The sequence below is a fragment of the Theobroma cacao genome, chromosome 9, assembly GCF_053813885.1.
Source record: "Theobroma cacao isolate CCN51 chromosome 9, ASM5381388v1, whole genome shotgun sequence".
Lineage (NCBI taxonomy): Eukaryota > Viridiplantae > Streptophyta > Magnoliopsida > Malvales > Malvaceae > Theobroma > Theobroma cacao.
This window is the reverse complement of record NC_142647.1, coordinates 47418475-47432195: the sequence shown is the minus strand read 5'-3', so window position 1 is coordinate 47432195 and position 13721 is coordinate 47418475. Positions and strand designations below refer to the sequence as shown.

The following is a 13721-nucleotide window of genomic DNA, read 5'->3' as shown; positions in this document are numbered from 1 at the left end:
GTTTGTTCAACCTTTCAACGAGATATGTAAATTGGTTAAGGCTTGAGGCTTGATATATATATATATATATATAAGAATCGAGTTACATTTATCGTATATAAATTTCAAAATTTAAAGAAAATGTCACAATTGGTACATATTAGTTTCTTAATATGCACATATTCAAAACCTCAAAAAGGATATGTGGATGTGTTTAGACTTGAGTATGGACTTTTATTTTGAGGATTTAGGTATCAGATGTTTCTGTGAAATATACAGGATTTTTTCGTAATATATCTTTGAAATGGAAATATAAGATATTTCTCACTAAATTCTTGGGTTATTAATATATAAGTTAGGATACATAAATGATATTAGAACCATACGTATACATGTTCTGTTTCCATATTATATGAGTATCTGTTAATTTTCAGAATAAATTATATTAATGTAAATATGTCAAGATTTTAATTTTATTTATTTTGATACAAAAATTTAAACTTAGAATGCCTTGCAAAATATAAATTTTTTTAATATATAAAAATATATAAAAAAATTTCATCAAATTCATAAGTTGATTGTCTTTAAAAAAAAGGTTGATTAAACATAATAAAAAATAAAAATTTATTTAAAATTTTAAAATAAATTTAAAATATTATATCAAATTAATATGTATTATATATAATTTATCTCACTAATTACCTTAAGTTAATAATATATGGGAGAGCCCATAACTATCTACATATCCTAAAATTATTTACTAGGTTTAGGCTTTCGGTGGAGATTAAACCTTTGTTCGTCTAAAGGACAAACGAGAAAACCAAATTAAGTCCATTACACTAAAGTTTTAAAAAAAAAATCTGCGTCAATACGTCTGAATATGATTTTCAGAGATCATTACACCAAAGTTTCCTTATTTTAACCCCGTTACACTTGTTAATAATTACCCCTTTCCTTACAACTCCATTTGTCCAAGGAGACAAGCTTAACCAAGGATAGGAAAGTTGTATGAGTGGATAACGCAACACACTTTTCACTCTTTGCGTTCCTTATTTTGCTCTTCTTTCGTTGCATCACCCAGAATCCGAAGAACAAAAATGGCTACTTCAACTCCAACGCCCACTTCGCTTTCCTTCTTCTCATCGTCCCTTTTCCTCTCTTCTCCCTCCACCAAGCTCCCCTGTCTTTCTCTCTCCTTCAAAACCTCCTCAAATCCCAACCTCTGCATTGCTTCCCAACTTTCCACACTCTCCATTCTATCCTTCACCGGCGAAAAAATCGGCGAAACCTATCTCGACCTCAAGTCGGCCCCACCCGAAACCGCTCGAGCCGTAGTTCACCGGGCAATCATCACGGACCAACAAAACAAGCGACGTGGCACCGCCTCCACTCTCACCCGCAGCGAAGTCCGAGGTGGTGGGAAAAAACCCTACCCCCAGAAGAAAACCGGGCGGGCCCGTCGTGGGTCTATGCGCAGCCCTCTGCGGCCCGGCGGAGGTGTTATCTTCGGGCCCAAACCGAGAGACTGGTCAATTAAAATCAACAAAAAGGAAAAGAGATTGGCGATTTCGACGGCATTATCCAGTGCTGCCCAGAACACGATAGTTGTGGAGGAATTCGGGGATAAATTCGAGAAACCGAAGACGAAAGATTTTATGGAGGCGTTGAAGAGGTGGGGATTGGACCCGAAGCAGAAATCGATGTTTTTGATGATGGAAGTGCCGGAGAATGTGAATTTGTCGAGTCGGAATATCGGAACTTTGAGAATGTTGACGCCGAGGACGCTTAATTTGTTTGATATCTTGAATTGCGATAATCTGGTGTTGACTCCGGATGCAGTGGATTATTTGAATGGAAGGTATGGGGAAGATTATGAAGGGGACACTGAAGATGATGATGAAGAAGAAGAAGAAGAAGGAGGAGGAGGTGAAGGTAAAGTTTTTTAGTTATTTATTGTTAGAGAATTATTATTAATAATGGTGCTTTAATGTATTGTTTTGTTGCATTACAAATTTTGTGTGTAGGGGAATTGTTTTTGAATGTGAACATGACATGTTTAATTTTGGAAGGTGACCTGATTGTACTTGTTGGAGATTTAGAAAATTGAAATATAGATATGTTTCATGTGAATGTTTTATTGGAAATACCAAATTGGGGCTGTTTCAAAATTATTTTTGATGGAACATTATACAATGTAAATATGGAGAATGTGTAGTGTACATTGAACATATGGAAGGTTGCAAAGTGAGTAGTAAGAGGTTTATTCTTCTTAGGAAAGAGCTGATATTTCATTGTTCTTCATATGAATAACTTGTAATAAATGATCGCTAAGTGAAATATGGTCTGTGTGAAGTATTTTAACTTCAGATACGTGGTTAGTGATTGGTCTGTCTGCATTTGTGATCTGGTATAGAGATGACAGGGTGCCCCTAACTATAAATTTCTTTTGTAGATCCTGCGAATTGCCTGTTTCTGTCTGTTTTCCCCTTTGCCTAAGTCATGCTAAAAGGAAACAAGAATTTAATCGTATTGATTTTTTTTATTACTTTTTAACATTTGCAGAGGCAAATGAGAATGCTGATGCAGAACGATGACCTCCTTTTCCATCACTTAACCTATAAGCCATCGCATTTCGCATAGCCTGAAGCATTTTTCTGCTGTGCCTAAATCAACAATTCTTGCAGGCTAGTTTTGGTAAATTTTTTTAGTGTATTATTTCTGTATCTTGGCACATCTTTACAAATTTGTATCTATTTAGTTCATCAATGTTGTAACATTCTTCCAACCATTGCTTCCTGTCTTGTTCTCCCTTTTTTTGCGTATTGCTTTTTGTTATTCATTACTTTTAATAAAATTAATTGGTTGCCTGCAATGGACAGGCAAGGTTAAACCTTGAATTCAAATGGGAATAATGGATAGCGTGTTGGGAGGCAAGCAATGCAAATGAACTACAACCAGGATAATGCGTTAGTTTGGATTTAGAAAATTCAGATAGCTGTTACCTAAAGAATCAGTTCTAGCATGATGAACAAGCATAAGTAAAATTGTCTTCAAACACCTAGTGACTGTTTGGAGGTGACTATTGAACTTCAGGTATCTACTTTTAGTCATCTGGTGCACCAGTCTTCGGATTGGATTAATTTGAGATATCACTGTGGTTGTCTACAAGTTTTAGAGACTGGAATTGCAGGTAGTAAGTACATAGTACAACAAACAGAAGGATCAACTGTAGGTAAGAGAATCCTGAAAAATTATCTGTTTATAGGAATCATTTTTCAGAATGTCTCCTAGTTTGTGCTAAGGGGTTTTATCTTATATTTTATTCAAGTCTTTGAACTTAATGAAGCATAGGGTAAAGAAAGATAAAGAAGATCTTGAAGTAGATGTGGAATGGAAATTTAGAAGATATGTATGTGTGTATATGGAAGAAGGCTGCTTATGTATGTTCAATCGAAGACTTGCAATTAACCAACAGACTTGGGCCCTGTTGTTTTAGTCCTTCCCTATTGAGTAGGCTGACCTGCTAGTTAGTCATATTTCTAGGTTTCTGGCTACAGAAGTTGGAGTGGCAAAATAACTGAGGCTTATGGGATCTAAGTAGTGAGGTCTGGATTGAAATATGCAATTATATAGCGACTAACCATCAACAATATTCATCATGACTGATACCTCACTGGTCAGTTTATTAGCTTCACAAGTCTGACAGCATTTTGGTACACAAAAGACAACGGAAGGAATTTATATGCAAAACTGTTAGCAATTGCTTCTCAAGCAGGAGAGTCAGAAGTGCTTGCAGATGACTGATCATGGCTCTTTGATCTCGGCCTGGCGACACAATAATTTTCTCCAAAGGTAAGATGCACCCAAAGCTGGGACGGCCAACAGCTGGAAGAACTCTTCTTGGTGAGAGTCGAGCACTAGCTTAACAAAGAAACCAATCCATATCACAAATAAGAACCACCTCAGGTACGGGAAAAGGATCATTACAAGTGAAATTCTGGCAAGAGGAGCAGATAAGTGACTGATATTGCTGATAATTTTAGGGCATTTGCTGTCGCGAATTCGGCGTTTGAAGTCAGTCACCGTGGCTATAACATATATTAATGTAGCAATGAAAGAGAGCATAGGAGAAGCGCCCTCTTTTGTGGTACTTGAGCAACAGGAGGGGACTGAAGGCCAATATTGGGAAGCTTAAAACTGCATGCAATGCTGCCAAGTCATGTGCGTACGCTGAAGTCAGAAGAGAAAACAAAGAGCTAAATGACTTGATAAAACCAACCATCATATGGCTAAAATTTATGGATAAATAATTTGATAAAGTTATAAAACTAACAAATTTAACTAATGGGTAAAAAGAAATATAGTTGAAAGATTTAAAGACACTAATGTTTGAAGATCAATAAGTAGATAAAAAGAAAAGAATGTTATAAAAAAAACTTAAAAGAGCAAATAAAGATAATTGAAAGAACAAGAAAAGAAAGTATTTATAGGGAAGAAAAGAGATCTTATTAAAATGTGTTTACAAATGAATTGAGAGTGCCTATTTATAGGCAAATAACCTTCTTATTTTGATAGAATTTACAAGATGAAAATAACACTTAGAGATTAGATGGATTAAATTTCAATCCAATCTTATTTACATCAAATTTAGATATAGATAGAATAAATGGATATTCACAAAAATATTCATAACACTCTTCCTTGAATATCCATTGTGTTAAGAATATGTCTCGTTAAAATCTTACAAAGAAAAAAAAACCTCATAGGAAAAAATCCGAGTGAAGGAAAAAGTGTACATAATTCTTTTTAAGAATACGCTTATGAAATACTGCCTCATTAAAAACTTTATCAAGAAAAACCCAGTGGGAAAAACCTTGATGAAGGAAAATAGTACAGTACGTATTTTACTCTCCTTGATAACTACATTATTTAAGATCTTTAAAACGGCGTATCCCAATCTTTTGTACCAACTTTTCGAATGTTGCAGTAGGAAGGGCTTTAGTAAATAAATCTGCTAGATTGTCACTTGAACGAATTTGTTGAACACTAATATCACCATTTTCTTGAAGGTCATGAGTGAAGAAGAATTTTGATGAAATATGTTTTGTTCGATCGCCTTTAATGTAGCTTTCCTTTAACTGTGCTATGCAAGCAGTATTATCCTCGTATAATATTGTTGGAATTTCTTTCTTGGTTGACAAACCACACATTGGTTGACAAACCACACATTTCTTGAATATGTTGAGTTACAGATCTTAACCAGACACATTCACGACTTGCCTCATGAATTGTTAAAATTTCTGCATGGTTAGAAGAAGTAGCAATTATAGTTTGTTTTACAGAACGCCAAGAAATAGTCGTACCTCTATATGTGAATAAGTAGCCTGTCTGGGATCGAGCTTTATGTGGATCTGATAAATATCCTACATCTGCATAACCAATTAAGTCTGATTTTAATAATATAAGCCCATATCCATTGTTCTTCGAAGATATCGAAGCATATGTTTAATTCCATTCCAATGCCTTCGAGTTGGAGAAGAATTATATCTAGCTAATAAATTCACAGTAAATGAAATATCATGTCGTGTATTGCTAGCAAGATACATTAATACTCTAATTGCACTAAGATATGGTACTTCAGGACCAAGAAGTTCTTCATTATCTTCCCGAGGTCGGAAAGGGTCTTTTTTCGCATCTAATGATCTTACAACCATTGGTGAACTCAATGGATGTGCTTTTTCCATATAAAATCGTTTTAGCACTTTCACTATATAATTATATTGATGGACAAAAATTTTATTTGTCAAGTGTTCAATCTGAAGACCTAAACAAAACTTTATTTTTCCAAGGTCTTTCATATCAAATTCTTTCTTTAAATAATCCACGACTTTTGATAACTCTTCAGGAGTCCCAATAATGTTTAGATCATCAACATAAACAGCAATTATCACAAATTCATATCTGAATTTTTTTATAAAAACACATGAGCATATTGGATCATTTTTATAGCCTTCTTTCGATGAATATTCACTAAGGCGATTATACCACATGCGTCCAGATTGTTTTAATCCGTATAAAGATTTATTTAATTTGATCGAATAAATCTCCCGAGATTTCAAATTTTGTGCTTTAGGCAACTTAAATCCTTTAGGGATTTTCATATAGATATCATTTTCAAGTGAGCCGTATAAATAGGCTATAACTACATCCATTAAACGCATTTCAAGCTTTTCATGTATTGTCAGACTAATTAAATATCAAAATGTAATTGCATCCACCACAGGAAAATATGTCTCTTCATAATCAATACCAAGCTTTTGGGTAAAACCTTGTGCGACAAGCCGTGCTTTATATCTCACAATCTCATCTTTCTCATTTTGTTTTCGGACAAATACCCATTTATATCCCACTGGTTTTCCCCCATTTGGCGTACGGACTACAGGTCCAAAAACTTCACGTTTTGCACATGAATTTAATTCCATTTTAATTGTTTCTTTCCACATTGGCCAATCATTTCTATATCTACATTATTCAACAGATGTAGGTTCAAGATCCTCATTTTGTTTCATAATATTGAGAGCCACATTATATACAAAAATATCGTCGACGTTTATTTCATTTCGTTTCCATCTTTTTCCCATCATGACATAATTTATTGAGATCTCTTCATTTCACTAATTTCAGGTATCTGAATTTCTTCTAAAATTATGTCAGGGGTCTCTTTTGGAGTTTTTGTTTCCTCTTATTGACCATCTTGAATATTTACTTCTTTTCTTTTTCAAGGAATTTTATCTTTGGAACCGATTGGTCTTCCACGCTTCTGGCGTATCTTAGACTCATTAGCAACAACAGATTGTCCTATATAAATTCCGATTGGAGCATTTGTAGTTGGTATATGAGATTTAGTTACTCTTTGTAGGTCAGTAAATACGTCTGGCAACTGATTTGCTATATTTTACAAATGAATTATCTTTTGAACTTCTTGTTCACATTAATTTGTGTAAGGATCAAAACTAGATAATGATAATGTATTCCAAGATATTTCCTTTTCTAGCTGCTTATTTTCTCCTCTTGATGTTGGAAAAATTGTTTTATCAAAATGACAATCAGCAAACCTTGCAATGAATAAATCTCCTGTTGAGGGTTCTAGTTATTTAATTATAGATGGAGATTCATATCCAACATATATTCCTAACTTCCTTTGAGGATCCATCTTTGTGCGATGTGGTGGAGCAATTGGAACATATACCACACATCTAAAAATTCTTAGATGAAAAATATTTGGTTCCTGATCATAAACCAATTGTATAGGAGAGAATTTATGATAACTTGTTGGCCTGATGCGTACAAGTGCTGCTGCATGCAAAATGGCATATCCCTAAGCAAAAATTGGAAGTTTGGATTTCATAAGTAATGGCCTTGCAATCAGTTTAAGGCGTTTGATAAATGATTCTGTAGACCATTTTGTGTATGAACATGACTAATAGATTGTTCAACATTTATTCCAATAGACATGCAATATTCATTAAAAGCTTGAGATGTAAATTCACCAGCATTGTCAAGGCGAATTGTCTTGATTGCATAATCAGAAAAATGTGGTCGCAGACGAATTATTTGTGCAAGTAATCTTGCAAATGCCAAATTGTGAGTTGATAATAAGCACACATGTGACCATCTTGTTGATGCATCAATTAAAACTATAAAATATCTAAATGGTCCACATGATGGATGTATGGGTCCACATATATCACCTTGAATACGTTCCAAAAACATAGGAGATTCAATCCCAACTTTTGCTAGTGATGGTTTTATAATTAATTTACCTTGAGAGCATGCAACACATGAGAATTCATTAAATTGAAAAATCTTCTGGTTTTTCAATGGATGACCACATGAATTTTCAATAATTTTTCGCATCATTATTGATCCTGGATGGCCTAACCGGTCATGCCTAACATTAAAATTATCAATAAACTTCTGGTTTACATAAGTTTTAATCATTTTAATTTTTGTGTAGTATATTCCAGAGGACAAAGCGGGTAATTTTTTCAATACACATTTTTTACCCAATATAATAGATGTAACATAAAGATATTTAGTACCTCTTTCATTTGTTGTCTCAATATGATATCCATTCAAACGATTATCTTTAAAACTCAATAAGTTTCTTTAAGACCTTGTAGAAAATAATGCATTTTTTATTATGAACTTTGTTCTCCAGGTAGTGAAATATTGGCTCTTCTAGAGCCTTCAATTAATCTTGTACTACCAGATATTGTATTGATATTAGCTTCTTTTATTGTCAAGTGAGAAAAATATTTCTTATCTTTAAATATAGTGTGCGTTGTAGCACTATCTATTAGACAAATATCTTCATCATTGATTTTGGATCTAACCAGATGAATATCCATATTTTCTCCAAGAAAATAAAATATATATAGTAAGAAACTCATATAAGATAACATTAAATATAAACTTTGTTATTAAAACACAAAAAAAATCTTCCTAATAAACATATTAAAACACATTAACTTCTTAATAGAATTATACTAAACATAGCAAGTTTCTAATAGAGTTGTACTAAAACACATCAACAAATAATTTAAGAAATTTCATTTTTGAGATTTCCATCACCAATCAAATGATCAATTCATCCTTCAGGGTGGGCAAAAAAATCAACAACATCCAAGTGTGTTATATCAACTTGGCTATCATCTTCTACAAAATTTGTTTCGATATTTTTTCCTTTATCTCTTAGTGATGCTTGATAAAGTTTAACAAGATACTTTGGTGTACGACAAGTACGTGACCAATGGTCTTTGATGCCACATCGATAACAAACATTTTCTGTATTCCTTTTACTTTGTCCACCTTTATCTTTTTCATGTATCTTTTCACTATTCATCCACTTCTGGTGGGTATTCTTATTATCAGAATAATAATTTGTGTAACCACCATGACTACGATAATTATGACGATTTTTTTCATATCCATGATCACGACCACGACCACAGCCAGAATTTCTAAATGATGTCGCATTCACTTAAGGGAATGGAGCAGAACCAGTAAGTCGAGATTCATGATTTTTCATCAATAGCTCGTTATTTTCCTCAACCACAAGGAGACATGAAATCAGTTCAGAGTATTTCTTAAAACCTTTTTCATGATATTATTGCTGCAGGAGCACGTTTGAGGGGTGAAAAGTAAAAAATGTTTTTTTTAACAAATCAGCACCAATCACCTTTTCTCCACACAATTTTAGATTAGAACTAATTCTGTATAATGTTGAGTTATAGTCACTTACAATTTTAAAATCTTGCAATCGCAGATGCATCCAATCATAATGAGTTTTCGACAGAATTACTGTTTTCTGATGGTCATATCTCTCCTTTAGACTTTTCCAAAGATCGATTGGATCTTTTATTGTGAAATACTCAATTTTTAATCCTTCATGAAGATGGTGGCGAAGGAAAATCGTTGCTTTTGCCTTATCCTGATTGGATACTTTATTTTCTTCTTTGATTGTGTCTTCAAGACCCATAGCATCTAAATGGATTTCAGCATCTAGAATCCAAGATAGATAGTTCTTGCCGGTAATATCAAGAACCACAAATTCAAGCTTTGTAAGATTTGACATTATGATAGCTTAAAAGAAAAACGTAAATGTTAGTATTACACAATATATCGTAATTGGCAAGCAAAACAATAAATTGACTAATGAAAAACAGTTAATATAAAATTGAAAATTGACTTATTATAAATTTGTAAAATTTGGGCAAAACACTGAAGTGATAATAGACAAAAATCACCTGAAGAAAAATTGAACTTTGATTTTGTGAAGCTTAAGTGTGAGAGAGAATCGTACTGATTACGTATTATAAAAATAACTTAAAAGAACAAATAAAGATAACTAAAAGAACAAAAAAATAAAGAAATTATTTAGAGGGGAGAAAAGAGATCTTATTGAAATGTGTTTACAAATGAACTGAGGGGACTTATTTATAGGCAAATAACCCCCTTATCTTGATAAAATTTACAAGATGAAGATAACACTTAGAGATTAGATAGATTAAATCTTAATCCAATCTAATTTATATCAAATCTAGATATTGATAGAATAAATGGATATTCACAAAAACATTCATAACAAAGAAGATATATTTAATTGGGACCTATTTTCTTGTAACTATTTCTCTGCTTCCCCAAAGAGGAGCTTAATTTTAAGAGTAGTGGAGTATGACCTGTGCGGTGCATACGAGCCAAATATAAGACACACACATGCGGTCCACATAGCAATTTTAAACTCTTTTTGGAAATACTTTTCAACCTTTGAAATCGACACCTAGTTAAATTGGGGTTTCTTTTTAAATATACTAGAATATTACCCATGTGCAACACACGGACCTCTTTGCACCCCCTTTCTTTGCTAATTTGCTTCAACATCTTTTTCTCTTTCTCTCTATTTGCCCTTCACGCGGTTAACTCTGACCCCTTTGCACCCCTCTCTTTCTCTCTCCTTGCTTCAACATCTTTTCCCTTTCACTCTCTATACCCTTCACGTGGTTAACTCTGAAAGCCCTATTAGGGCTTCCTTTTAAGTATATTATAGACTAGGATTGAACCCCGCGTTGCGTTGGGGTTAAATAAAAAACTATTTACTTGACTGAAGAGAAAATTGAGTTAGACATGTTAGCACTCAAAGCAAAGTTATGTATAGACAAAAAAAATAAAGGCAGACATGAGAAAGGACCTTAAACTAAAAACTTGTTATATACTAAGAAGTGCTAAACACTAAAGTGAAGAATAAAAACCAAGATAGAACAAAAAAAAATAGAGATATGGTAAGAACACTAGACATGGCACCCACCTCAAACCGCACATGTCGACAAGGCGTAGAAAATCCAAAGGCCAAAATGAAATCTCAAAAAGCAAACACAACATTGAATCCCAAAAACCAAAACTCTCTTACCGAAATCTACGATAAAATATTACAAATTCATGATTCCCTGTTGTTTTCCAAGTCGACCGAGAGCAAGCCTGAAGTATCGCGTAGACTTGAGGGGAAGCTGACAATGAGGAAAGCTGAAAAGATGAAAATGATCAAGCAAATCTAAGCCGACTCAAGGAGTAAAAGAACAGGGGATGGGAATGGACAAAGAAATACCAACAAGGTCAAATGACTTACTAATGTGGGCAATTTGGGTTTTGTTTGAGAACCCATGACAGAGATTTCAAAACGCTCCCTTCAAGTTTGACGAGTTCAAAACTCCTTCCTAGAATACGTAGCTTCTCTGGCTATGGAGAAAAGAGATATGAATTTGACTAATGGGAAAACGTGAGTTGATTGGTTCTTTTGTAAAGTTGGATTTACTAATAGGTTTAGATATTGATGAAAAAATGTGGATTGACTGCTTCTTTTGTAAAGTTAGATTTACTAACAGGTTTAGAGATTGAAAACGTGAGCATTGCCTAGATCGACACGTGGGTAAATGAGGGCTTATGTTATAGATTAGAGTATGAATGTGTGCAACACACTGGCCTCTTTGCACTCCCTCTCTTTGCTTCAACAGTAAACTCTGACCTCTTTACACCCCTTTCTTTCTCTCTCTTTGCTTCAATATCTTTTCTCTTTCACTCTCTCTACCCTCCACGTGGTCAACTAGAGGCTTCCTTTTAAATATGTTATAGATTATAGATCGGTAAGAGAGAATTAATAAACTCATTGGCGCCAGAGCAACCTAGCAATTGTTATAGGATCTCAAAAGCGCGCGAGCTAGCGTGACTTTCATACCCGCCACCGTACGTGATATAGATTAACCAGTGCGTGAAACTCATCTATGCAAAGGCTTGAGCAAGGGAAGCTAGCCGTTGTGCGATTGTCTTGCAAAAAAGGATTGATAAAACTGAAATTATTTGCGACTTGGGTTTTAATGTTTTCCAGCGCTGTTCCTGCCTACTGTCCTGTGTTGATAACTGGTGCACTGTAATGGTGTTGTTTCGCTGTCATGTATCTTGATTGAGTTTTCGCAGGCAAAACCGGCATATTGACTGAAGTTATTTCCGGCTCTAGATATATTTGTTCGTTATCAGGTATGATAGCGTTCCTGGGTAGCCAACTTATTGCAGTGTTAGGGTGATACGTCGCCTTTGTAACGGGCAAGGCTTTTTCCAGGTTCGGGTGCAACTATTGCAGTCTCGACTCTTAGGAAGTAGCGATCATTACTACGTGCGTATTGCTTCTGCTTCTTTCGCTAGCAAAATGATTTTTAAATAATGAATATTGTTTCATTAGTAAAATAATTTTTTTACAAGAACGTAGGACGAATTTAATGTCAATCGTTGGTGAGCAAATTGATTCTAAACCGGAGGAGAGTCAGGAGTACTTGCAGCCGCAGACGACTGATCCTCATTCTTTTCTTGCTTGTTCCAAAGGTAAGATGCACCCGAAGCTAGCAGCTGGAAGAGCTCTATCACAAAGAAACCGATCCATATCACAAACAAGAACCAACCCAGGTACGGGAAAAGGATCATCACGAGTGAAATCGAGGCAAGAGAAGCAGATAAGTAACTGACATTGCTTATAACGTTGGGGCATTCGACACCACGAATTCGGAGTCTAAGTTCCGTCACCATGGCTGCAACATATGTCAATGTAGCAATGCAGAAGACCAGTATGATGATGCTGTTGCCGTCATTGAATGGAGAAGCATCGGGTTCACGGTACTTGAGCAACAGAAAGGGAACGAAGGCTAATATTAAGAAGCCTAAAATTGCATGCATTGCTGCCATGTCACCTGCGCTGAAGAAAACAAAGGAGCTGCTTCAGATTACATCACTTGATAAAACCAACCATATCTAGTCATTATTAAGGTCAAATAATTATTTTTTTTAATAAAAACTTTAAGCTTAATGTATCCATGTACGATACTCTTTAATATGACAAATAAATTTGTAAAATGGAAAAAAATAATATTAGGAAGTGTATTTCAATAAGAAAAATAAAGAAAAAGAAACAAATAGTACTATTTAAGTACTATACAATTATCTAATCAAAAATTAACCAATGACAAATGAGTAAAAAGAAATAAACTTTACAAGATTTGAAGATTAATGATTGCTAAAACTTGAACTTGATTGAACTGGTTTTAAAACAAATAAATAAGAAAGAAAAATGAAGACAAAGAAGAAGCTTTGATTACCTGGGATGCATTTTTTGGGAACTATTTTTGGTCCCCCTACCCCAAAAGCACCCACAAGTGTTTTCTGCTTCTCCAGTGAGAGATTTAGAGAATGATGAAAGGTGATTTATAGCGCATTGCATGGCAGACAATTTTGTATTTAATAATATCAGTTTCTATTCCAATATTAATTCTAGAAACTCAATAAAACAGCTAGTGTGTCCCTCTCATAAAATAAAGCCTTGGTCAAATCAAAAGCGTGCACATAAGTCACATCTGCCGACCAAACATGTATCATTTATTTCTAGGACTAAGAAATTGAAAGCTTTCTTATTTAATATAATATATAGTTTGAGTTTTGTTAATTAAAGAAAACCAAGTTGTGCATTTATGCTAACAGACTCAACTCAGTTTGACTTTTGATGGGAAACTCACTTTCTCTGTTTCGTTTGCCTTTGAGCGTTGAGCATTGCATGTCAAGTACAGACGGGGAAACTTTGTTGATTTTTGCAGAGTCCAAATTCAGCTCAATTAACAAAGAATAATACGGATGTGATGATTGGT

The 13721-nt window shown here is 34.3% G+C and overlaps 1 protein-coding gene across 1 annotated transcript; it reads left to right on the top strand.

Moving 5' to 3' along the window:
• Window positions 1-947: 947 nt before the first annotated feature.
• Window positions 948-2767, top strand: RPL4 (ribosomal protein L4). The gene is made up of 2 exons (XM_018128522.2): window positions 948-1911; window positions 2542-2767. Exons 1-2 carry the CDS (start codon window positions 1077-1079, stop codon window positions 2571-2573), a joined length of 867 nt encoding a protein of 288 aa, XP_017984011.2. The 5' UTR covers window positions 948-1076; the 3' UTR covers window positions 2574-2767.
• Window positions 2768-13721: the final 10954 nt, after the last annotated feature.